This window comes from Pavona decussata, unplaced genomic scaffold, assembly GCF_977016875.1.
Source record: "Pavona decussata unplaced genomic scaffold, jaPavDecu1.1 SCAFFOLD_375, whole genome shotgun sequence".
NCBI classification, from domain to species: Eukaryota; Metazoa; Cnidaria; class Anthozoa; order Scleractinia; family Agariciidae; genus Pavona; species Pavona decussata.
In genome coordinates, this window is record NW_028145750.1 from 517,972 (window position 1) to 545,000 (window position 27,029).

At 39.1% G+C, this 27,029-nt stretch overlaps 3 protein-coding genes, 4 non-coding genes and 1 pseudogene across 7 annotated transcripts in view; 3 read left to right on the forward strand and 5 right to left on the reverse strand.

The window, feature by feature from the left end:
- Positions 1 to 3,064: 3,064 nt before the first annotated feature.
- Positions 3,065 to 9,532, reverse strand: LOC146452264 (uncharacterized). The gene is made up of 3 exons (XM_085098086.1): positions 9,076 to 9,532; positions 6,344 to 7,005; positions 3,065 to 3,143 (listed from the first exon to the last, which is right to left on the reverse strand). The coding sequence occupies exons 1-3, from the start codon at positions 9,262 to 9,264 to the stop codon at positions 3,065 to 3,067; spliced, it is 930 nt and encodes a 309-aa protein (XP_084954212.1). The 5' UTR covers positions 9,265 to 9,532.
- On the forward strand, positions 4,738 to 4,809 carry Trnap-cgg (transfer RNA proline (anticodon CGG)). The gene has a single exon. It is a non-coding gene; the product is annotated as a tRNA-Pro (tRNA).
- On the reverse strand, positions 7,331 to 8,275 carry LOC146452266 (uncharacterized; annotated as a pseudogene).
- Positions 9,533 to 12,141: 2,609 nt separating the features above from the next.
- Positions 12,142 to 12,215, forward strand: Trnat-agu (transfer RNA threonine (anticodon AGU)). Its single transcript has one exon. It is a non-coding gene; the product is annotated as a tRNA-Thr (tRNA).
- Positions 12,216 to 13,206: 991 nt separating this feature from the next.
- Positions 13,207 to 14,595, forward strand: LOC146452268 (uncharacterized). Its single transcript, XM_085098071.1, has 2 exons — positions 13,207 to 13,919; positions 14,178 to 14,595. Exons 1-2 carry the CDS (start codon positions 13,207 to 13,209, stop codon positions 14,452 to 14,454), a joined length of 990 nt encoding a protein of 329 aa, XP_084954197.1. The 3' UTR covers positions 14,455 to 14,595.
- A 3,196-nt stretch (positions 14,596 to 17,791) lies between these two features.
- Positions 17,792 to 17,865, reverse strand: Trnat-ugu (transfer RNA threonine (anticodon UGU)). The gene has a single exon. It is a non-coding gene; the product is annotated as a tRNA-Thr (tRNA).
- Positions 17,866 to 18,860: 995 nt separating this feature from the next.
- On the reverse strand, positions 18,861 to 18,953 carry Trnav-aac (transfer RNA valine (anticodon AAC)). The gene is made up of 2 exons: positions 18,917 to 18,953; positions 18,861 to 18,896 (listed from the first exon to the last, which is right to left on the reverse strand). It is a non-coding gene; the product is annotated as a tRNA-Val (tRNA).
- A 2,177-nt stretch (positions 18,954 to 21,130) lies between these two features.
- The window catches only part of LOC146452271 (bone morphogenetic protein 1-like), a 13,886-nt gene continuing 7,987 nt past the window's right edge, over positions 21,131 to 27,029 (reverse strand). The window contains exons 4-7 of the mRNA XM_085098059.1: positions 26,000 to 26,368; positions 23,685 to 24,056; positions 22,701 to 23,072; positions 21,131 to 21,660 (exon numbers count right to left, since the gene is read on the reverse strand). Coding sequence (XP_084954185.1) covers positions 21,581 to 21,660; positions 22,701 to 23,072; positions 23,685 to 24,056; positions 26,000 to 26,368 — 1,193 coding nt within the window. The 3' untranslated portion in view covers positions 21,131 to 21,580. The remainder of the gene's footprint in view (positions 21,661 to 22,700; positions 23,073 to 23,684; positions 24,057 to 25,999; positions 26,369 to 27,029) is intronic.

The following is a 27,029-nucleotide window of genomic DNA, read 5'->3' on the forward strand; positions in this document are numbered from 1 at the left end:
GCGACAGAGCCAGCTCAAATAAAATGCAACAAAACCCATGTCCTATCAAGTTTCGTACTTTGAACCTGCCCGCTCCCCGAATCACGCGTTGCCACACCACGTGCCTCAGGGAGAAAGCAGACAAAGCATCGAATTCCTGTCTCGCAAAGTCAACTGAATGTAGATGGCCAAAACCATCTTAACATTGAAACGCATGGACAAAACCATGCTTAAAAGGCACAGCATATCGGATCTGTAAAGACCTACGGCCCCAAAAAATAAAGTAGACGTGAAAACTGCAAAGGACCGCGAACGATAATGCTGTCAGTTGACGTAGGATCTACAAGAGACCTAATCAGCCAAAAATAAACTGTAACACAAACTGCAAGGCTGATACTACGTGAAAGAGTTGACTTTGCGAGACAACAACCCGACAGAAACCGACAAAACAGGGCTGCAACCGTGGACAGCTGTTTCGTTCTTATTGGAACTCGTCAGCACGGTGTAGCAGTTCTATATGAGACCAGCGACAGAGCCAGCTCAAATAAAATGCAACAAAACCCATGTCCTATCAAGTTTCGTACTTTGAACCTGCCCGCTCCCCGAATCACGCGTTGCCACACCACGTGCCTCAGGGAGAAAGCAGACAAAGCATCGAATTCCTGTCTCGCAAAGTCAACTGAATGTAGATGGCCAAAACCATCTTAACATTGAAACGCATGGATAAAACCATGCTTAAAAGGCACAGCATATCGGATCTGTAAAGACCTACGGCCCCAAAAAATAAAGTAGACGTGAAAACTGCAAAGGACCGCGAACGATAATGCTGTCAGTTGACGTAGGATCTACAAGAGACCTAATCAGCCAAAAATAAACTGTAACACAAACTGCAAGGCTGATACTACGTGAAAGAGTTGACTTTGCGAGACAACAACCCGACAGAAACCGACAAAACAGGGCTGCAACCGTGGACAGCTGTTTCGTTCTTATTGGAACTCGTCAGCACGGTGTAGCAGTTCTATATGAGACCAGCGACAGAGCCAGCTCAAATAAAATGCAACAAAACCCATGTCCTATCAAGTTTCGTACTTTGAACCTGCCCGCTCCCCGAATCACGCGTTGCCACACCACGTGCCTCAGGGAGAAAGCAGACAAAGCATCGAATTCCTGTCTCGCAAAGTCAACTGAATGTAGATGGCCAAAACCATCTTAACATTGAAACGCATGGACAAAACCATGCTTAAAAGGCACAGCATATCGGATCTGTAAAGACCTACGGCCCCAAAAAATAAAGTAGACGTGAAAACTGCAAAGGACCGCGAACGATAATGCTGTCAGTTGACGTAGGATCTACAAGAGACCTAATCAGCCAAAAATAAACTGTAACACAAACTGCAAGGCTGATACTACGTGAAAGAGTTGTTATAAATAGACTTTTGCGGTATTTACAATTATAAGTGCAACTGTAACCGGCCCATTGTAAGTTTCTTTTTCTCTTTACTTTGTCAGTAGTAGCATTTAATTTAATATTGTAACTATTATGGCAGTATTAGTAGTAACTATTTTAAAAGTGCAACTGTAACTCATTGTAAGTCTCTTTTTCTCAGTTACCTTTCTCAGTCATTACATTGATAATTTTGCTGGTAATGTAACATCTGTTTTATTACGTCCTCTTATGGTTTCTGACGACCTTCCTTAATTGATTATACTGTTTACTTTTTTAAGGACAGTATGCTAACATCCCAACCGTTAGCAAGTTGGAAAACTGAAATGTTCGTATTTTAACCAATGGAGAGTATTGAACTAGGCTACAACGGCGGCCTATGATGAGAGTGGGATCATCGCAGAAAGTGCTATTTTGAAAAAATCTAGTTACTGAACTGAACAACAACAGACAAAAAAAAGCCACCCTTGTTATTTTCTTTTACTAAACAACCATAGTTCTAACAGTACTTACCACCGTGATTCAGAACCAGTTTGCGGTGATTTTCAAAGTCAGCACTGATGTTTTTAACTGTTTAGGAGATCAAAATAAGTAGTTGTTTCATATTTTTGAAGTATTGCAGAATCCGTTTATGTTTCTTTTTATATTTGTCCAGGTTTTTTTTATCATTGCACTCGTCAATATAAGGGCCGAAACACATTGGAATGAAAGCGCGATATAACGACTTTTGGTTTCTTTTGGCAGCCAACCTTCATGTATCTGAGGCTATGTTCACGCTGACGGGACCGGTCCCAAATGGATCCGATCGTATCCTGGAACGGACCATTTCTGTTCACATGGCACCGTTCCGCTTATCGACGTCAGGCCACACGGGACCGGTCTGTTATGGTTCGGTACTGAATCGAAGTAAGAAAAGCAGCTGTTTCTACCAGTTAAGCACGCGCAGAATATAGCTGAAGCTTTCAAAATTGCGCCGAAGAAGGCTAAATCGATACAGGAAGGAGATAAAGCCTTCAGCTGGACGGACGATGAATTATCCTTCCTCTTAAAAGTTAATTATAGATTACAAAGCCTACCAGGCTTCAAACGGAAAAGATTGGGAAACTGTGAAATATGAAGACGTTATTGAAAGGTTTTTCGAAAGATATCCTTCCGAGATTTCCGATGGATAATTGTATTAACACTGAGCCATTTGGAGGACGATCAGCTGCCTTAAGGCCGTTAAACCAAGAAGTATGCCGATCGAAACAACGACTATTTACCTCCTCATGTTCTTCTTGACCGAAGGACGATAAATTCAACTTGTACCCAAGCTTAATTGCGAACCGGTCCAGGTCAGGTGTTTACTTCAGAGCGGAAAAACGTTCTGCGCAATTTTTCTGCGCATATCCGTTCGCGGGCGCAAGTGAACTGAAAACGCTGCTGTTCGATTCTGGACTCGATTCTGTTGTCGTTGTTGAGCTCTGGCTTTTCTGTAAAAAATACATTTTATGATCTACGTTTTGACCAATTTCATCGAAAATGCTATAAAATCAGACCGGGCATTTTACCAACACCGTGTAAGTACAAGAACGAAAACTGGACTTGCGGTACAGGTTCCGGTACATGACTATAAACACAGCAAAAGGACACTTCTGGTAACTATGCTACCCGAGATTCATCTCTATTTAATTCTTTATGTTCCTCATTACAAGACAATTCATATTTGGCCTCAGCACAACTGAAATTGAAATAAAATGCTATTTAAAAAATTGCAGCTGGTCAACCTCTGCTCACTGGATGCATTTTTTTTTTCGTTTCGAAAATAACTGAATTGCGCGACGAGTGAAGGTTGGCAAGAGTAAGACCACGGAAAGCTTTGTGAAACAAATTCAAAATCCCCGCTAAGCACAGTGACAAAAGGAATTATTTGGGAAGTTTCCGTAACTAAAGATATTTTTCCTGCCTTCAGTTGACCTGTGCCGATAAATATTGTTACACATCAGTTGTATAATTGACCTGAGCCTACTAGATAGATGCACAAACACCGTGTCAAAAACAAACTTTTTTATTGTGTTCATCGTGATCAACTTTTAGCCAATTATACTGGACCGCAAGTAGCGAAAGCTAATCGAGGCGGGCAGTGAAAAACAAAAAGAAATATGTAATATATTGAAGAGACATAAACTAAACTAAAGGAAATAAAGCAGTACAATATACTAAGAGATCGAAAGTAACGCACCGCATGAAATTGCTCCCTCGACACCGATAATTAGATCCTTGCGAAAAAAATTAAAAATTCCCTCTGGCAAACAATTATATACTTTGGCAAACTCAGTAATTAACGATTAACTATTTTTCTACCCAGGGTTGAGCTCTCGACCTTAAATATTCAGGGGTTTGCTTATGTAGTCGCTTTTTGTAAAAAGGTCCATGACAATAACAGACCCGTAGAGGCGATTCGTTTACACGCCGCGGGAACAATGGAGGTTTGAAAATCTTTCTCAAATTCTAAGAAGCCCTAAGAAAATCGAACCACAGCAAGGTTACATCTGCCGCTATCTTCTTGTGTGAGATAATTATCGCTACTTACCGAGATATCTGCGGTAGAATAGTAAATTGTTGAAAATAAGAAAATTAAAATTGCCGCCATTTTTGAAACTTTTGGTGCCCAGCGCTCACGCAGAGTTCGCGCATGCTTTTTGCGTTTTTCCGCTCTGAAGGTGTTTGCACGGTGACAGATCCACTTGGGACCGAAACGGTTCCAACACTGGACTTGCTTTTTTAGAGGTCCAGTTATCGGACCTGATCGGGAACGCATTGACGGTACGGTGAGCAGGTTCCGTGTGAACAAAGGCCTATCCGTCACGATGTTTAGATCGGAACCATTTCGAACCGGTCCCGTGTGAACATAGCCTGAAGAACCGAACCATGCATTTTCCAATATGCTGTAAAATTTTAATCTGGTTCTGATTAAAAAAATTGTCGTGCTTCACTGCAACCGTCCTCAACGAAAGAACTGAGGAAGATCAGAAAAACGACCCAGCAGAGCAGATTTATCGCCATGGATGCGCCTAATTATTACACCTTAAGGCAGAAAACACGAAAGTATTATCTTTTCTGGAACATTCAGGTCTGTAGGACAAAGAGAGTGGAGGACTTTTTTACATTGAAATATTTTAGGCGATTCAATTGTTATTATCATTGTTATAACTGTAAATTACTATACGTTAGATGATAGTTGCCTCAAGATTGTAAATTGTACTCGATAATTCAGTTCTTTTACTGCAAGAGGATGTTCAGATCCGTTTTTCTGCAAAAAATAATTCATACTTGGCCTGTTGGTCTAGTGGCATGATTCTCGCTTCGGGTGCGAGAGGTCCCGGGTTCGACTCCCGGACAGGCCCTACTATTTTGCATGATTGTTGTATAAGAGATTCTTCCCTTTTGATCAAAATGTGGTGCAACCGCTCTGCTTAATGGTGTTTATCTTGATCGTGAGGGGAAATGAATGGAAGTTTCCTTACTGGTCATTCCGAGCCGTAAAGATTAGTTTTCGATATGTATTGTGTATGCTAGCTCTATGGTATTTGTTTAGGTTTATCGGCTCGGATTAACTGCAAGATTTCTGGTAGCGCTAAATAAATGTCATCTGTGAAGATTTCTTTACCCGTTTTTTATGCTTACGCTATTTATCAACAGTAAGATTGCAGGATGTTGAGGATTGCAGGATATGAGAGTGTAATATATCCACGCCATTTCATTGCAAAGCTGACCATTGTTGTCTGTCGCTTTCGAGAGCTATGGGTTGAATCTTTCCTGTGAATTCGGGCAAACCGAATCCACTTCTGCCGTAAAGTTTCGTCCCTCTGGAAGTAATGTGTACTTATTCCCGGTATGCCAGTTTTGCTCGTACAGTTTGCCATATTGGAATTACCAGCCGCATAACAAGTCGGCGAGGTCGAAGAAATCCCATCGCCGCCATGACACTCATACGATCCTTTTGGCCGCGCGCAACATGGAGACAGATTCCGGCGCTAAATTCGAACTTTTCAGGGATAATAATTGCGGATTGAGAACGTTTTCTTCGGTAAAACCCACATATTCAGACCGAGATATTCATAAGTAAGCTATCACATTTTGACATTTTTTTTTTTTTTTTTGCTTCATAGGCACTAAAGGTCAGTTTTTCTGAAATGTTAATCCGTGCTTGGCCTGTTGGTCTCTCGCTTAGGGTGCGAGAGGTCCCGGGTTTAACTCCCGGACAGGCCCGAACAGCACATAACTATGATTTAATTATTTTACGTTCTAATTCGCTTCGCTCAAACGAACGTAAATCATTTTACCCTTAAATTCCCGTAATACAAACAAATCACACAAGAAATATGGTAGGATGCGCAAGCGGATCTAAAACAGTTTATTACAAGATAAATAGCTACTAATACATAATAGGCTGAAGAAAATTACAAAACTGTTTTTTACTAATACAAGACAACTTGCAGGAAAATCACAAGACTGTTTTTTTTTTTTTTTTTTTTTTTTACAATTCTTAATAAAAGCATGCATTAAATAATATGCGTTCGATAATACATTACAAACCTAAACACTTAGTTACTTGTAATCTGCTTTCAAGGCTCTCTTCTACATACATATCCTTGGCCGAATCAGATTTCCATCTACCATGCATTTTAAGAAGCCTTTCTGGAATTGAGTCAACTATCACGTACCGCGGAAGTAATGCCACTGGGTCTTAAACTATGAAGACCATAATCATTAGGGTTGTAACCCAGCTGACTTAAGGTATTCCTTAAGATATCTCTACAAGTAGTATAAGAAATCTTACCACTTCTAAGGGTATAGATAGAACTACTACGGCGAAAAACAGGCGGTCTAAATAAAGGGAAAGAACTACATAAGTCAATACCAGATAAATCTAAATACCTTTGTAAAACGCTAACAGGACAGTGCTTAGACCTGGATGCGCTAATGAAGACGTAATTCCCTTCCCTATAAACATCAGTCTTACTACGAGGTACAAAAATTCTAATATAATTACTGTGAAATTCAATATGCTTAGGAGCGATACTGCTTAATTCGTCATAACGAAAAAATCCTGCAAAAGCTAAAGAGCATAACGCGGCGATACGAAGATTCTTTAAATTAGCGTCTTTCTTATTATGGATATCTAAAATACTCCTTATGATATCTGTGGTAATAGGCTTCTTTTTCACAACGGGCTGTGATTTCTGGCGTTTAGCAGACTCCACAATATTCCTGCAAAAGTCACTATCCAAAGGATTACGGTCCAAACTAGGGACAAAGGAATGAAGCCATTTAAGGGCGGCATGGGCTAAAATTACTGAGGAACTAGAGGTGCAAGACTGCTGAACTTCAAATAAATAAAGAGAAACAACACTAAGAGGAAAAGGTAGCTGCAAGTTGAAATGCTTACTTTTACACCACTCAAAAAACTTCCTAATTACGCGAACGTAGGCTTTAGAAGTTGTATCCGCCCTGGACTTCAACATAACTTCTAAAACCTGATAAACGTTGCCTGAGGAAAATTGTTGAAAACCTTTCCAGGACTTACTTGACAAGATTACCTGGAAAGACAAGAATAAAACATATACACTAAAAGAGCAAAAGGAACATCCGCTCATAACCGAACAAAAGGAAAAGAAATAACGATCATGGGGCCGGTGCCACATAAAACGATAAACTATAATTATTTGAGCCAGTGCCCGATAAAACAAAATTCATTGACTAGGCCAGTGCCACATAAAACAACAATACGTTGTTTAAGACAGTGCCATGAGAAATGATAAACCATTAATCAAGCCAGTGCCACATAAATAAACAATATATTGTTTTGGCCAGTGCCACCACAAGGATATAATGATTAGGCTAATAGACACACCATCAAACAGATTACTCAGTAAATTTCAATCTCAAGGCAATAATATTTCCTGCGAAAAGATCAGACCCTAAGAGCGAATTAGGGTTCCTACCGCGGGTTAGAACCTCCTTCCCAATATGAATACTGTGGGCCACAAGATAACTACTATACTTAAGTGTAATTAAAGGCCAGAAATGAGCCGAAGGCCAAAGAGGTACAACAAGCGTACCAACGGCCTGCTGAGATTTCAAATAATGCAATACGCGTGGGACGATACCAACTGGAGGAACTACTAGGCAATTTTCCCCTCGAAGAGACTGAAAGAAAAAATCAACACCCGAAGTATTGGGGTTCCAAAACCTCGAAAAGAATTTGGGGAGCTTATGATTATAATAATTAGCAAAACAATCAACGCTATGGGGCCCCCACCGGGCATCAAGAAAAAGAAAAATTCTTCAGTAATTTGCCAATCATCAGTGTCGATTAAACGACTAATATAATCGGCTTGCTGATTCAAGGTGCGAGGAATCCATTGTACTTCCAAATGAATCCCCGATTGAATACAAATATCAAAAATCCTTCGGGCCATCTTATGCAAATCCAATTTCATGCCGCCCACTTCAACAATCTTAGCAGCTGCTTGGCTTTCAGTAAACCACTTAACGTGTGAACCCTCAAGCACTGGAGCAAATGATTGTAATGAAAACCCAATAACAGACAACTCCCTCCACGTAGAACTTTGAACGGTCTCGCTCTCCGACCACATTTTGTGGCACACAAAATCATTGTTAAAGTCAATAAATGCTCCATCCCGGTAGCACTAGCATCTGAATATACAAAATAACTAGGATCTTTACTTACAAAATAACCATATTAACCTTCCAAAAATACAGTTCTTCCTTGCAATAATCGTCAAGACGGAATACAGAATCCCAGTTGTCTCTGCACAAGGTAGACAAGACACAATGTCTGGTCATTATCCTACCAATGTTACCAACCACAGGCCAGGTAGAAATAATTTGACCCGTAAAGGAGGCCAACTCTCTCGCAGACACTTTCAGATCGGCTTCAATAATATGATTAATTGTATTGATGATCTTAATAATTCTTCTTTCAACAATTTTTAAAGTACCCAGTGCAGAATTCCAGGTAATACCTACTTTTCTAAAGGCTTCAAAACCTTGGTGAAAACGTAAGGGGCTGAGGAGAGACCGAACGGGAGCACAGTGAAAACATAAAATAGTTCGTTAACGGAATCAGGTGCCCGCCATGAAAACCCCAGGGAAATTTGGTGTTCCTGTACAATCTCGATATGATGATAGCCGCTTTTTAAATCAATAGAAAACATGTACGCGTCTTTCGCAAAATAAGCCATAGCAATTTTTCAGTCCTCATACTTAACACTTTGCTTAATTAATGACTTATTGACATGGCGCAAATCAAGAATTAACCTCTTCTTGCCGCATGGCTGTATAGAAACTGACAAGGGGTTTACAACTAAAGGCTGTTCTTTAACCATACGCACCCGACCAGAGTTAACAAGCTCAAGAACGGCTTGATCCACAAAAGCAGCATGAAGTCGAGCCGACTTATTATTTCTAAGCTTTACAGGCAATGGAAAACTGATGAATGGCAGCCTGTAGCCGTTTTCAATAATTGACAGAATAAAATCTGGAGCACCTATAGATCTCCAGAAACCTAAATTATTCTTCAAATTACCCTTGACACCTAAAGAACGCCCGCTTTCAAGTTCGTAATTCTGTGTAATTTGATCTACCTGCGCCAAATCATCCTCATTGCTTCGGTTGAGTTGATTGGCCTGCGGTCGGCTTGTTGTAGGAGATTCCAGGGCAAGCATTGTAGCTAGAGGACTGGTAGCTTCCCGACCAGAACACGGATCTACAGTCCTTGGCCCAGTGTCCGAATTTGCCGCATTTGAAACAACGGAAGAAGTCCCCAGAAGCATCTCTACGGCCTAAAAATAAAAGCAATGACGAAACCAGTAGTAAACGGAGGGGGGGGGGGGGGGGAGGGGGGGCGCAAACCAGGAGGATGAATAAACTGTATGGAACCGCGAGCGTGAATGGTACTCAGGAGACAGCGGAGAATATAAATACTAATACTTGGCCAATCAGAACATGCATGTAAATCAGAATGCACAATAGTGGGTGCGGCAGGTGTGAAACGAAAACAACTGCAACTAATTACTTGGAATACCAGCGGAAAATACATTTCTCTCTTGCGGTAGGTTTGCCAGCTTTTCAGTGCGTTTATCCCCTACCTCCACTCGAAAGGTTTTTATGTGCCACACGACTGTCGTAATTGTCCTCGCGAAAGATAAAACAGTCACAATCCAGCTACTGCGCATGTATTTTTAAGCTTTTTGGGGTCCTCGAAATAAGAGTTTTTCTTGCTCGCTTCAAAACGTTATTTTGTACAAAATTGCGGCCGGTTACAGTCACATTGAAAACTTTAAGACGGTATTTTTCGATTTTCCCTGTGAAAACACGCCATTTAAAAGACAAATATGGAAAAGAAAAATTTAAAATAAAAGGCACGTAATCGTCTCGTAAGGGAAATTTGGAGGACTTAAAACAGTCATTGGAATTGAAACGCGTATTCAGGACTACACGGTTTCTGTGAATCTTGGAATTATACAGTAATGCAAATAACGTTTATGATACTAGATAACGTCGTTATAAATCGTTTAATTGATCGAACGTTTGCTCAAAATCAATTAAGATAGAATCCCTAATTAGGAACATAGTGTACTAAAAATAGTGTTCGGTTTTGGTAAGTTCTCGGGTCTTTAGAGAAACGGGCCCCCGTCCTTTTTATTAAAGGTCTTGTTTTTCCTTTGAGTCCATTTTATATGAAGAACAGATGAGGACGTCGCCGGTACTGAGAGAACTGTCCACGACAAAGAGATGCCTGTTCCACTGTAACATTTATATTATAAATCGAGGTATGTCAATATTATTGTCTGAATTTATAGTCAAATGATGAATGATGAATTTGTGATTGAATACTGGGTACATTTAACAGGAGATCTATGTGATTACACTGATGAGCGGGGAATGTTTGGGAGAATATATAGATGGGTAAACTTGTGAGGGAGTATATGGGTGAATTCATGGGTTCGGATGAATCTGCGGGGTAATTTGTAAGTAGACTGAATGAATGGGGCGAGATCATCATGGGTGTTTTTGGGAGATAAATTCGTGGGACATGAATGGATACATGCTGAATGCGATGGTCACACCACACAAAGCCAGTGCGTGGTATCACCAGTAACTCTAGCATGCGCATAGCCATATCACCCAGACAGTGCCAGTCATGGACAGCTACTTCGGCCTTGTTAAACAAGGCATAGCCTTCAAGGCGCCTCTACGACCCGAAAGCCGTGTTATAGGTACCGTTTACTACCGAGGCGGCTGTAAAGGCACTCCCATAAGCACCAGCCTCACACTATCCTTGTGATAGCTGTTGGTTGGAGCTGCAATGCGTGTGGACATGTGGGTCTATGACTGTCACTTCCTGGGTGAGCTACTGGCCATATCGTGGAGGTGTGTAGTATCCACCGCCATATCTACATTTGATATTGTATTTTGTAATTCTCACGCTTCTACTACATTTGAACTGTATTAGGGTCATAATTTACTTCCCACTGTCATATCTACACTTGATTGTGAAACTACTTTAACTTGAACTCAATAAATTTATTTATTCACAAAAAAAAAAACAAAAACAAAAAAGTATGACGATTGCATTGTGCCAATGAGGTGGATTTACGGGGAGAAATCATGGAAATAAGTAAATTCATAGTTATATGGTCTCTTGTTCGATTGCCACTAATTTGCAGTATAAAGTTAGTTTATGTAACTTAAACGTTTTAGCAACTTGAAATGCATCCTGGACGCTTATCAGTTATAAAAACCCTTGTACTCGTGATCCTTAAAGAAAATGTACGTCGCCTTGCGTTAATTGCAACATTCTGCTATTATATTGTCAAGTATTTCATATTTCCAATATCGTCCATGGTCCGTTTCGTGAGCTAAAATTTACAGTTAGAGCGAGTTAACACCACCCCTTAACGCCCGTTTTTGTGGCAAAGGAACTCGAGTTAAGGTGATTGATTTGGGAGAACACCAACAGCGCTATTAATGGGGAGTTTGTAAGGGGTTAGTGGTACTGAAAAATGGTTAAAATTGATAACGAGCTTAAAATTGTACTGATCAGGAAAATGATTTCCAACAAGCGAACGCTCAGTAAAGAATATGTTGTCATTTTGCGAAATTTTTTGTCTAAATGAGAATAAAATGTGGATGGTCAGAAAATCTCACCGACTAACTTTCTTTACTAGGCGAGGGGAAGTCCTATGGCAGTAAGAAAAGAATTTCAAGGACCGAAAGAAAATCTTGTTGAGAACTACTCATCGGGCAACAGTCTGGTCGAAAAACCGTGAATGGTGTATCTCGGGGGATTAGCTCAAGTGGTATAGCGCCCGCAGTATGCGGGAGGTACCGGGATCGATACCCGGATTCTCCACGCGCGTTTTCTTTTACCTTCAAAATTTATTATAGTTCCAACTTTCCACTTTTATTTTCCTATTTGTTTGTTTATTTTTTCCCTGTTTTTCACGGATTTTTTTTAAACGAAGAATCGCATTCAGTTGGTGAGATACTGAAGAAGACGGAAAACCGTTTATTATTCTCTTAAAATAATCATTGCTAAGCAAAAACGGTTTTGTTGCTTAACCAACGTTAAAAAAAACTGCAGATAAACTTACGAGCAAATAGTAACAGAAATTGCAATTTAATTCAGTATGTGACTTCACACACACGGCGCCGTAGCTCAGTTGGTTAGAGCGCCTGTCTAGTAAACAGGAGGTCATGGGTTCAAATCCCATCGGTGCCTTGGATCTCCTTTTACCTTTACTCTTTTGTTTTTGTTGTGGGGAAATTGGTATTTTCCTTACATTTGGAATTTTCTAGTGTTTTTTGGTTAGCGACTAAAAATTACACGATGCAACGCTTAAATGTTTAAATGTCGAAGCAGCGATGAATTGAACGCTTGCTACTGTAAATATAAATTATGTGTCTGGATACGTGTCATCAACTTAAAATTCTTTCACGTTTGTTACTCTCCTTACTCCACACCAGTTTTCACACGTTTACATTGTCTCTTTTGTCGTTTAGTGAGGAAATTATAATAGAATATTTTCATTAAGGCGTCATTTGAATACAAGTACCACAATGCTTCAATTTTTTTTTATTTCTCCTGTCAAGGGTATTTACTCCCCAATGGGATTACAAAATTTGAGTCTGAACGAGAAAACAAATTGAATTGTAGTTGTAATAATGAAAATGGCCTATTAATATTTTTTTCTCTAGTTTCTACTATTTTTAAGCCTCGCGCATTGTTTTAGTAGAAAAATATTCACGATGCAATGCTAAAATGTATAAGTATTGAATACATTCATTTTGATCTTTACCACGCATGGGACGATGACAGTGAATGTTAATATGACTGAAATGCCCTATCAGGGAGTCTAACCAGGGATTAATCACGGCTACTGTAACACCTACTGGAATTTCGTATTTATGCTAAGAAAAAGGGAAAATTAACCACATCGCAGCTTCTTCAAGTCTTAAATGAAATTGGTGAGCTGCTTGATAAACGAGTGCAAGTTGATACCATCTATTTAGACTTTGCGAAAGCTATTGACAGAGTTGACCACCAGCTTCTCCTGAAAAAGCTATATCTATTTGGCATCAATGGCAGTCTCCTCTGCTGGTTCTCTGATTATTAACATTTTAGATTTCAGAGAGTAACTGTTCTCGGTAAAACATCAAACACAATCCCTGTTCCCTCTGGAGTGCCTCAAGGGTCCATCCTAGGGCCGTTAATGTTTCTAATATATGTCGACGATCTGGCCATAGCCACTGTCAATAGTTCCGTAGCTTTATTCGCGGATGACACCAAGTGCTACCGTCCCATCACGAACACTGATGATGGTCGACTACTCCAGGAAGACCTCGATCGAATCACTTTATGGTGTCATGATTGGAGGATGGATCTCAACCAGTCTGAATGTACAGTGATGTCTACAACGAGAAATGTCAATCTAGTGGAATCACCTTACTTACTTCAAAATACACCAGTCAAACGTACAGATGCTCAAAAGGATCTCGGGATATTAGTATGTAAGGACTTGAAATGGAACAGTCAAGTACTAGCGGCTGCCTCAAACGCTAATACGGTGCTGGGTTTTATTCGTAGGTCGACACTTGAGGTCAAAAATCAATCTGCTCGCAAAGCACTGTATACAGCCTTAGTGATAAGCAACCTGTCATACAGTTCACAAGTATGGGCCCCGCAGTCAGTCAAACTGATTGAAATTATCGAGAGAATACAACGACGTGCAACTAAATATATACTCTTACTACCCTACAGGACTGGTATCTCGTATAAAAACAGACTAACACTCACAGGCCTTATCCCTCTGTGCTATTGGCATGAATACTTTGATCTAGTCTACACTTATAAATCTATTGTTAATAGTTCTGACACCAATTTTAAGATATTTCAACCTACATCGTGTAACTCGAGATTTCTATCGCGTGATAGCTGATGAGGGCGCAGCCCGAATCAGCTATCACGCATAGAAATTGAGAGCGAATAATCTAATTGTTTGAGTATAAATCTACTAGTCGTGCAAAACTAAGCAAGTAAATTATCTATATCCTCGTCGCAGACACTACGAAAACGCGACGAAGTGGCCGCCATTTTGTTGAAAATCGCTACTCACTATCTATCACAGAATAGATAGCGAGTAGCGTAGCCAATCAGAGAACGGCATTCGTGATAGAACACTAGTAGATTTATACTAATACTAGATATACCTAAAGCTAAGACTGTCACGTTCCAGAACAGTTTTTACTCAAGAGCCGCAAGAGCATTTAACACACTTCCAGACTTCTTGAGGGACAATACAAAATCTATAGATGTATTTAAAACTAATTTGAGGGCATACTACCTAGATTTGACTTTAAATGTGTACGATCCCGCAGTACCTCAAACGTTCAAAAGTGTCTGCATAAAATGTCATCAAAGCAGATCATTACCGGTATTATTAGTTAAAATGTGTTGTTAATTAGTTGTCATTACTTAATTATTATGCTGTAATTTCATTTATGCAAGGAATCTCGTTATTGGAACTTATCGTTCTGTGAGTTCTCTCCTGTCAGAGGTTTTCTTCATGTTGTTTTTTCTCCTCTGGCTAAGCTTATAAATAAATAAATAAATAAATACATAAATAAATAAATAAAAAATAACGCAAATTGAATTAAATCATATGAAGGTTTTTCCGTGTGGAATACGTGCTATGAACTTGGAATTCTTTCAGTTCCATCACTCTCCTCACCAGACACCATTCGTCAAATTTTAGGCCACACCCAACGCTACGGGTAACGTTTCACTAAACAACATCGAGGACCACTGAACCGAAAGGTGAAATTTTTGTCACAAAGATTTTGTCGGTGCTCTTGATTGGGAGCGTCACAGCAGAATAATGTAGTTACTTGGTACTTTTAGTGCAGATGGGTGTAAGACACAATTTTGACGTGACACAGAATTGATTCAAACGGTTATTTCTTTTATTTAGGCAGCGAGCGAGCTTTTAGAGAGACTGCTACTTGACTGACCGGATAAATCTCCCTCTCTCGACCGGTTTTCTTCCACAATGAAGAACGGTTATATACCCGAAACGTCTGTGCTTTTTTAAACCATTACTGACATTTTTTGATATTCATTTTAATATCAATCCAATCAAATATGCATTTTCCAGTGTCACGCATTACCTACGAACTTTCCGTTAACCGGTAATTTTAACTCTCTCTCTCTCTCCACTGTACAGACCGAAATTTCAGATTCAGAACATATGAGCCTACTCGTGAACGTAAGAGTGGCATTCTTTTAGTTTCTGGAAAGTTGAGCTGCTGTCCCTTATACTGTCGATGTTTGTAGCGAACCCTAGCTCAGAAATAACTACTACGGCGATTGCGTAGGCAGGAATTAGGGCTGAATCTTTACCCTTGGTTGTTATAACAACTTCTGCCTCAGCAAACAAATATAAATAGTACACCACGCACGTTCTGAAAAACTGACATAAACTACCTGTAATATATGTCAATAACCCATTTTACAGTCAGTGTGTGCTTAGTTACCTGGTCTCTGAGTGGAAGAAAGGCTGGAATTGACTTTGTTTTGATACAAGCCTCGATATTATGTTGTTCTTATAGTAACTAATTTTCATTTACATTGTAAATTTTCATTACATTGTTTCAAACAAAGTTCACTCCAGCCCGCTTCAACTAAAAGACCAGGTCCAGGGGCGTAGCGTGGTTTTCCCGTTCAGGTACGCACAGGAGGGGGTAGTGAAACGAGCGCCGAAGGCGCGAACCTCTAGGGAGGTGTGAGGGCATGCTCCCCCAGTAAATTTTTATTTTTAGGGCCTCGGAAAAGCCATTTTCCATTTTTTCCAGGGAAAAGTTTCGTAAATAAAAGCATGAAAAAACGCTAACTATTCAGTAACTTTGTTGTTTATTTTTCAGCCTTTGGTACTGATATTTAACAATTATTCGCCGAAGGCGAAGTAAATATTGGTGAATATTCCCCGAGACGAAGTCGAGGGGAATATTCACCAATATCTACTGAGCCTGAGGCGAATAATTGTTTTAGTATAATTACTCAGGTGATTATCAGAGAAAAACAAGTACCGTCCGAAAAATCTCGATTTTGTTTGTTTTCAAATCGTCAGGCGTCAATGAACAGGGACGCGCAGTCTGCCGATCACATGCTCAATCGAAATCACATGCGCAATCGATAAACTAGACACGGCCTCGAGCAGAATGTCAGTATTCTTTAACTGCCGCTTCATTGAGACGAAGCACTGACTTCTGTGAATGAATGTTGGGTTTCTCCGACCCGTTTACCAAAATAGATGGAGATGAACCAGGCTGTTTGGTGTAAAATTCGAGCCGGGTCACAAGTGTTAGCGATAGTATTTTACTGCACAATTTCTTGTTGACATGATGGCTTCGCCGGTTAACGGACGTTTATAAATTGCCCTCCGAGATAAGCTGCTTCAGGTGGGAATTAAGTCATTTGTTGGCTTCACTAACCAAGTACACGGTTGTCGCAGATGAAAATATTTTGTTGTGAGGCAGTGACTTAAAAGATGGTGGTCGAGAGCCGCTCGAACCGACAACAAACTAGTTTTCAGATTATAAAAACTGTTTTCTTTTCTCGTCACTGAAACGTAAAACTTACAGAGACATTTATTCATCTTGTTTACTTTCATACTTTCAAATTCTGTCTTAAACTCGTTTTGTTTGTGAAATCATTCTGTTAATAAAGAAAATCTTGCTCGAATTGAACTTAATTATTTGTCTTCATTTTAAGTCAACGAGATCGACAACATGCAATTTACAAGGGTTTTTTTATTACAATTAGCAAAATTTTCATCTCTTGCCTTCGAAAAGTATCACCTCGGACTTAACTGCATCTTTAGTACCTTTCGGAATTGCATTTTCGTTCATCCTATTTACTTCTTTTTCAGAAATGTCAACAAATAGCTAAGCGGCCATTTTGAAAGTTAGTGCTCCCGCTATAATCACCTCGCGCGAGGTGATTATAGCAGGATATGACGCAATCCTCGACCAATCAGATCAACAGAATCTCTATAATCACCTAAGTAATTATACTAAAAGTGTATATTGGACTTGCATATTATAAACTGTAAATGTGGCTACAGGAAAAACGCGAGACATCTCCCTTTACGACAGGAAAAATCGGAAACAAGATTGTCAATATCCACATTCTTGTGCTCGTGTATGTGGACTATTGTCAAAGAGGACAGTCTCTCCTCACTCACAGTGCTTCGAAGGTTTTCAGTCTCTTCATGCCACAAAAACTGCGTTCGGCAGCGCAGGTTGACACAAGTGTCTCGACCATCACCGTTGTGATGACTCGGTTTTGAACTCTCATAATGAATAGTGCAATATTCACACAGTTTTCTTTTCATAAATTAGCAGCAATAATAAAAGTAAACTATTGCATGTGTATAAGTCATTTTTCGCCAAAAAATCTAGAAATAAATAAATAAATAAATAAATAAAATATATTTTTTAGAGATCTTCGAGGTACGTACGTGCGTACGTGCGTATGTGGTCACTACGCCCCTGAGGTCACTAAGCACACAATGTAACACAATGTAAAATAGAACTGAGCAACTGAAGATGGTTTTATAAGTAGAAACATGATTTGTTCGCTAGAGAGCGATAAAAAATTAATTAAATTAATTAATTAATTAATTAAATTAAAGAGCTTCATTTTTTCTTTGGGAATTATAAGTTTTGTTTTTTGTTTCAGAAAAATTAGGCTCATTATGCGTAAAATAGGATGACAGAGTTAAGTAAAAAGGTACTTTCAGGCACCGATGGGATTTGAACCCACGACCGCCTGTTTACAAGACAGGCGCTCTAACCAACTGAGCTACGGCGCCCTGTGTGAAGTGACGTTCGATGATCCACTATCAAACGAACGTCAGCGTATTTTAAAAACATTTGAAAGAATTGTCTAAGACATAGCGCCATTAAAATAGTTGATACATTGAAAATTCAGGTAACATTTATTGACAAACAGCTAAATTCGCAAAGCCATTGCATCGTAAGACTGACAGTCGAGGTATGGCGTAGTGGTCAGAGTAGCGCAGCGGTGAGAGAACCAATGTGGCCCGGGTTCGATTCCTGGACTCGGCGTCATATGTGGGTTGAGTTTGTTGTTGGTTCTCGTCCTTGTTCCGAGAGGTTTTTCTCCGGGTACTCCAGTTTTCCTCTCTCCTCAAAAACCAACATTTTCAAATTCCTTTTCGATCCGGACTGAGGGTCACAGGTTTGTCAGTCGTAACAGACTGTTTTAAAAGTGTCACCCTAGTTAAACAAAGTTTATTTATTTATTCATTCATTCATTTATTTATTCGTTTGTTTATTATTTATTTATTTATTTATTTAGTACGACGATCACGTCACCCATTTAGTGAAGCCAATCCATGCAGCATAAACTGCATAAACTGCATAAACTGCATGGATTGGCTTTATAAATGCGTGACGCAAAGATTTGTGACTGTCCTGCTTTTAAGATAACTATCAGTTTTTTCTCTCAAGGCCGTTGGAACTGAAACTCTACTAAATCGCGTCAAATTGACCTAGAAACGGCACAAGAAACAAAAGGAACTACAGAGGAGTTCAGGTGAGAATTGCTTATTTATGATGTTTCTTCAAAAATTCCGATCCCCGATGCCTTATCTCCGATCCTGATTTTTTAGGAAACCCGCCATGTTTAAACATTTGGATTTAAATTTTATAGAACGAAGACAGAATCCTGTCTATACCGAGCTCCTGCCTTTAATTTCCAAAGAAGTGAGCAGATAATTTAAAATAAGAAAACAGAAAAGAAAAAAAAAAAAAGAAAAAAAGAAAGAAAAGAGAAAAAGGTATTTGTTTCCGGCCAGGCTCGAACTGGCGACCTTCCGCGATCAACGGGGAGTAACCGCATGTTAGGCGGACGTGATAACCACTACACTACGGAAACAACTGATATCATGAGGCGATATTTGTAATATATAAATCTCAAATCAATCTTAACCTCCCTCTCAAAATTCGAAGTTCTCTTTGCCAAAGGTATTTTTTTCACTACATAAAATCTTTCCTTGATTTTCGATTTACCGAATGCAAACTTTTGTATCTGAGTAGTATAAAACTGTAATATAAATGTTCACACCGATTACTCTTGGCATCTTTACGTCTTCACCGTCTGTGCAGTCTGTACCCCTACGACAATTTTCTTCATTTGGTTTCCACAGTTGTGTTATCGCTTAAGACAGGTTTCGTTGGTGAGAGAACACGCTTCTGAGTCAGACAGCATAATTGAATTTTCGCTTTGAGATCCGACTGTCGATTCTGCCGTGACGTATCTGATGGCGTGACAGAGTGTGGGGCAGTTCACCGAAAATGCGATTTTCCTTCGCTTCAGAAGACGATGCATTCAATTGAGAAAAGGACTACAGCAAGCTGGATCAAATGCAGTTATTTAAACTCTCGAACTCACTATAATACAACACAAGCTTGTCAGGCTTGTTCTACTGTTAATTCTGCAGAGTATCGATATCGGTCTGTTCGTCCATACGACGCTCAACTGGCGTCAGAGTCGTTTTGAAAAAAGAAAAACAATATGTTAATCAATGAAAAGCATTGATTGCTCCGCTGTTCTTGACAGTAATTTACAATGGGTTATTATGGAGCGGTTGAAATATCGGTATATAATAATTTAAAAAGTTAAAATCGATCGCCAATTCAAAATATTCAGATTTATCTGGTTTGACATTTCGGGTGGTTCCTTGGTGGGAAGCTAAGTTCACGGGAATCTTTTTATAACGTCAAAAATTGAAGTTCTTATAAAAAATCGATTGTAATTACTAACGAAATGTGGCCATACTGAGGAGTTCTAGCTTTGTAGGATGTCGTTTAGCATGCAAAGCAACTTTAACGCAACAGCAATGCATTGGTTTAGCAGTATGGCTATTTAACTTTTTTTAGGCCTTAAAGGGACAGTATCACGCTATTTTTAGTAACACATCGAAAATCGGAAAGACGCTATTCGGTTGATAGCAGCCAAGATATAATGACAAAATTCCATTAAAAGACTATCAGAATGCAAAGAAACTATCCAAGGATATTTTCGCAGGCAGATGACCAAGATAGAGAGGGGTTCAAATTTGAAAACGTCTGGCAGACGTTTTCAAATTTCACTGTTGTAACGCACTAAAAATCGCTGGTTGTACTATATTTTGGTTCAACCTTTCGTCTTAGAATCACTGTTAATATTTCTTTAAATTAGCGATTGAGAAATTAATTAACACAGTGTTCAAAGTTTAAATTAAGTGAATTTTGGCCAAAAATCATGATATCTCTTATCGATCTCCCATGATACTGCCCTCACGGTTTTCGACGCCATTTTGACGAGTAGGCAAATAGGCTTGAAATAACAGTGTTTGTATGGAAATCCGATGGCAAATAATTTTCATAAAACATCGCTTCTGAAAAATTCGTGAACTAGAAACTTTTGGCACTAGGGAAAGGATTTTAAGAAAAAAAGTGAAGGGATGTAGCTGTGCCAGAAAGCGTCCAGTCGTGTTTTGAACTTTCCATACATTTGTCTGTATAGCGAACCAGCGGTGAACTGCTACTAAAAATAGTTCGCGGGAAAAAATACAGGGAAATGTATGGAAAGTTCAAAGCACGACTGGACGTGTTCTGGCACAGCTACATCCCTCCAATTTTTTTTTTCTTAAAATCCTTTTCCTAGTGTCAAAAGTTTCCAATTCATTAATTACACTGTTATTTCAAGCCTGTTTGCCTACTTGACAAAATGGTGTCGAAAACCGTGATAATTATGAGGTCGAGATTTCTATCGCGTGATAGTTGATGAGGGCCAAGCCCGGATCAACGATGTTTAACTGCAACCTGTTATTTGCAGGGGAGTGCTTCTCGTATAGTGTATATTTATAATTAGTAACCGGGATAATCGGAACTATGGTGGGAAACTTTAAGTTCCACAGAAGTAATGCTTGCATTGGGAGTGCGTATCTTTTGACATGGCTAGGCAACTGAGAGGTGTCCATGATCGCAATTATCGTGAGCAGCAGGACATAAAGTGCCTGTTTCGGTTTTATATTTACGTGAACAGAGCTTCTGACAACTGTTCGCAAATAATGTAAGTTGAGAGTTTTAATACTTAAACACTTTTCTATGAAGAGGTTTAAATTTCATTGCTGGCCTCTTACCACTTATCGTTTAACAGATTAAGCAGCACGTAACTCATTTTTTGTCCCAAAAGGTCAAAAGCTGCTCATGATGCTTCGTCCAACCTCGCATTGACATTTTTTCGTGTAGACATACCTGGCTACAGCCTAGTTTTGCATGCATCAATAATTAAGATAATGTAGTTAATTTTACATAATACTATTTTCTTTTCAGTTGGAACAAGAGGATTTTTTTTTACTGTACACTGGCGACGTTTATGTCCTTATATGATTGACTTATCATAGTCCAAGGCCCAAGTCGAGTGTTTGTCAATCTTTTGTGACATGAAATCAGTATTATCTCAACAGTGACTTATTTTTCACCAATAATAATCTAGTTGCAACCATTTATTCTCCATCAGGTGACTTTGCGGAGAACAAAAAAAAAAATGAAAACTGTCAAAATTAGGGAAATACTTCCTCTGAGCATGGCTGCATCTAAAACAAGAAACAAACGGATTTAATTTCGTTAAAGGCTGCTGTTTAACCCGTAAACCACTAAGCCCGGAATTATAGGGTTTAGGGGTGCGCAACGTGATCAGTTTTGACGATGAGCCCGGGACGTTTATGACAATCAGCCGCCGAGTGCAGCAGCCGGGAAAGAGCTTGGAATACATACATGCCTAAATATCAAAAACGAATCTAAAAGTGTTCAAGTTATTCCCAAAACGCCAAGGTTTGTTCAATCACAATTTCCGAAGAAAGTATGGCTTCCCTACCAATTGCTTCTGATGAAAATTTCTACTTTGTGTAACTTAAAAAGTTTCCCAGCAGAAAAAAGGGAAGGAGAAAGGGAAAGTTTCCGAAGGAAAGGTTTGGTGAAAAAAAAACCCATCAAATTTTGTTTTCTGCGCATACGCGAACAAAGTTTTTTTCAAACTTAACCTTCAATATATCAGCAAACGTTAGTATACGAGCTACAAACGACATTTTGGGGAGTTCGGCTGCAATTTTACGTCACAACTCTTAAAAAATGCCCATTAGGCATAAATTTGTGGCGGGGGTTTTGATAGAATTTTAGTGATTAGAGTGATAAGACAAATACGCCAAACTCAAGCGTTTTCAAGCCCGAGTAAGTAAACTTGGGATTCACTGTGACTCGAGGGACTGTACTTACACTCCGAACCGCAGCACAGACCCCGCCCTGGCAATCCAAGTAATAGCTAACCCTTAGCCCAAAACCACTAGACACCATTCTTAACTAAACTAAAACATATTAATGTAAACCTTTGTTTTTTTTTCCGGGTGTAAGGGCTGTTCCGTGTTTCTCGTATATAGATTTATAGCTGTTGCCGAGTCATTCATGTGATAGCAAAGCATCTATTCTTTTGATTTCATTTACTGTTTTCGCGCTTAAGAGAACAAGGCACTTCGCTGAAGCAAATGAGAGCAAGTGCTACACGAATAAGCTGCAAATAAATATATCCCCGTAAGCTTTTCTTTAGCTTGTCCAGCGACCAAATGACTATTTAACCTACCTGACTTCAAAGGTACAGCAAAGTATGTGGCTTGGAATCCTGACGGGAGTATTTTTCCACGAATATAGCTGTCCGACTTAAACCTTACGTACAAATCTCTGCCGCTGGAAAAGATTTCAGTGGGTGCAGCTTTGGAGGCACAGTATCGATTCAGCAGTGGACTGCCGGAGTCCAGCCCATCCCTTATTTCTAAAAAGTCAGTACAGTTTGGATCAAAGCTGAGCGGCCTTAAAAACACAAAAGTCACTTTGTGCTTCTTGGAAACATGGATTCTCCAGATACACTCCATATTGCCAGGATAATCTAAGGCGAATCGTGGGCTGCCGATAAAACCTCGGTGACTTGTGAAAGTTTTGTTCCACGGACAGTCGTCTGGGGAAAATAAGAGAAGAAATGCATTTAAGTTGGCGGTCAGGAGTTAGACACGGGTATGAAACTGATAGAGACTGATAGTGACAAATAATACTGCCTTTCATAATGATGATGACGACGACAATGGCGATGAGGAAACGATTATTCCGGCACATAAATATAATCGGTGCATAACATAAGCCCACAACTATCACTTTCTAGATTTCAGTACATTACTTTTTCAGTAAGGTAATGCCAGTTACAGCGAATAGAGACTCATAGTTCGGAAGCTCGTTTCTCAAGCAGAACCTCTTATAGCGTCCACCTCACTTTAATCTTTTCTACCGTCTGACGGCCGCAAGACAAAGAGACAGATTCGTTAGCGACAATGTCATCAAATGGCCGGCACTTCGTGTAGTACATAGTGAGAATCGTGTTTTCCTTTTACACTACTCAGTTACAGTACGTGATCTTTAAAAAGATCTATGAAATAAGATTCACTTATATGCCCATACATTCATTTCGAGAATAAAACAATTGATTTTTGAAGCATTAAGCCATCATTTAACTGAAAGAATCAACTTCAAAAGTCTTTGAGGAAAAAGTTAACTTATAACTAAAACATACGCATACCTGAAAGATCTTCGATAGCTCCATATGTCGCGCGAAATCCTTTGTTGTTTGAAACTTTGTCAGACACAAAACGCAGCCAGAGATGGCGACCACCAACGTAAATAGGTGATGGTACTATACTCCCACAAAATTTACCAAGGAGTTTTCCTTTTGAAGTTGTTCCCTCTCGTACCTCAAGAAAGTCGCAGTTACAAGCTTCGTTGCATGAATGAATGTCAAAGTCAGTGTAGTTGAACGAAAGAAGTACGTGATAACCTCGTGGTACTGATATGATCCATGAGCATTCGTTTTCAACTTCGTAGTTATTTGGAAAGTTGGGACTCATCAGGGATCCTGACATGCCTCCAAGGGTTTTGTTTGTAGGACAGGGACCTGGAGACGTTATACATATGTTAGTAGCCATCAAAGTAAGAGTGCTTAATTACCGCTTGTTTCAGATCAAATAATCATCAAGGAGGAAGACCCTTAAGCTCCACCCGACTACTAAATCTGACCAAGATGTTGTTTATGTAATTCCCCATAAACCAACTTTTTCAGTTTCAAGAATGAAAAGAATGTGCAAGTTTCTTTGCGAACAATGCCACTAAACTGACGAGCTTCCCTTTATCACCCTATAACAGGTTAACGATAAACCTAAAAATTAGAACCATCTTATATCGTATATTACTAATAAATAAACCTCATCACAGAAAGTTATTGCTCAATAGTTTTCATTTGAATGGTCATTCTTTAGGAATTCATACATAGACCTACATATCCCCAATAGTTAGAGCCACCTAGCGTCAAATAGTGACCTCATTAGAATAAGCGTGGTATATTTCAAACAAAAAACTTTACCTCACCTATGTACCTGAAATTTACGTATCTTTTCCAGCTTTTCTATTAATCTCTCAGTTTGTATGTTCACTGCGATTGGTCAAATTTCGGGGCGTATTTTCTATACCGTTCGCCTAATTTGAAAATTTTATTGCTTCCGCCGGTTTACGATTATTAGGTAGTTTTCTACATTGAAAACATTAGAAAACAAGCTAAAAGACTACACTTGCAAAAAGAGAGTAAAGTACAACGGATAAAGTCGAAAAAAGACTGTCAATTTGTAATGTTAACAGGCAACGACTAGCTTGCAACACTTTCCTAATTAAACAATGGTTGCGATCACATCTACTCCTTAACTATAGTTGGTTTTCAGTTAAGACAATGGTAAGGCCTGGTAACTGTAGCTAATTAATTTGGTAATGCGACTGCTTCTCTGTTTGTTCTAGAAATTTAGCTGATCCAAAACAAAAGAATTGAAATGGTGCATCACACAACGGCTATTATCGTGGTCGAGACAATGAAAACTATAGTTAGCTATTTTGGTTAATGTGACCGCTTCTCTGTTTACTCTAACTATAGTAAAGAAATTTACGCCTGGATGATCAAAAACAACATACGTCGTGTAACTGGATTAACTATAGGGCGTAGATGTGACTGCAACCATTGTCTCAGTGGAAAATAATAAGAAAGCAAAAAAAAAAAAAAAAAAAAAAACTCGCAAAAGACACCATTATCTTTAACCGTCTTAAATTTGACCAAATTAATATATACGCTATAACCATTTGCCAGAACAAAAACATTAGTAATAGGAAACTTTAATAAGGGAAAAAAAAACAAAACCGTCATTTGAAAATGCATGTTTACGTTATTTGAGCTCTCTCGCGATTATTCCAATTCGTTCAACTAATTGTACAAAAGGAATGGGGCCAACTATCCAGGAATTAAATTTATTGGAACTACTTTCAAGTTTAGACGGAGAATAAGAAATTCACACGTTCTCCACAAAACCTTGAATTTGGTCAGTTGGCGCTGTTGTTTTGCAGAGGACAGCAAAGAAATGTACCAGAATGAATAATAAAAATGCGGAGCGATTGCTAATTTGATTGATCAATTGATTACAATTTTCAGTCCAATTTATTCATACATGTCTCTTGGGTCTTCTCTGATGCGACAACAACACACGAGTATCAGAATTCAACAGTTTGGACGCTCTTCCCAGAAAAATAAACTATTTTATGGCACGGGCCGGTCCATAGGGCCTGGGACGGACCATCTAATTAATAGACCAAGCAAACAAGTAATCACTTACGCAGCAACTCAGCATGCATACGGTCAGCCTGTGACGAAGGATGGCCATTTAACCAACGACTATTTTAATAAAGAGATAAGTAAAGTTAATTGGAATTTAAAGTAATTTTTCCTGGATTGTGGCGTCACCTAGGGACCCTCCCGTAAACCACTTTTTTTTGGTTGGTATCCTCATTAAAGATTACCCTCACCTTCGTCGAGTCCTACAGCTTCATACACGGCAATGAAATCGAGGTAGTGATTTTGGGGAAGAAGCATGTCGACCACCATGTTATTTCCACGTGTGTAAATGACCGTATTTGATTCGGTGTACAAACAGAATCGCTCAAGGACACCAGAGGTAGAGGAATTTCCCTCAAAGACTGTGACCTGACTCTCGGAGCAACTGGCCACGTATCCACTGACGTTGTAAAACAACAGGGTAAGCTTTAGCCGATGCTTGTATGGAGCAGAGATGAACCACGTACAACGACTGACGTGACTTGACTCTACCCATCGAGGACTGGCTATCACACCGCGCCCGGCTATCATGGAGTTCCTGTTGTTTGAACGTGTGCATTCTGCAATATAAAGATGTATTTAGTAGGAGTAAATAAATATGAGAAGTTCCAAAGAGGTTTCAAAATCTTTTCTAATTTTACAGAGCAAAATGACCTTTTCTAAACTGAGATCGACCCATCTGAAAAATACATTACTTTATAAGCCATGGTAATTCCTTCAGTATCAATAGAAGTTCAAAAGAGTTTAAATTGTATTGTAATAAATATAATTACTTGGTTACAGACAATGTATATAATAAAAAAGCAGCTAAAGAAATCTATAAAATAAAATAAAGCTAAAAATGAGTTTAAAAAATCGAGAATACTTCCAGGTTTTGTGTAGAAACACGATCATATATAAAATGAATTGTTTTGATAATGTCAAATATTCCTTAAAAAGCTCCGCTCAACATTCTGTAACACATTCAGTATCTAAACGACGTTTCTACCCAGTTGTCTTGAAGTTGTACAACCCCACACACTGAGAGTAAAAGGTCTACATTTGCCGAGATAGTTAAAGAATCTCACTCAACAAGTAGGAAAGTTAGTTTTCAAATAAACTTGGATAAGGATAATACGTAGTCGAAGGTGGTGAGTGTTGTACATATGTCGGCAGGCTGACAATGGATTGACACATGACATGTTTCAAATAAAAAGAAATCGTTGGCAGTGAAACAATCGC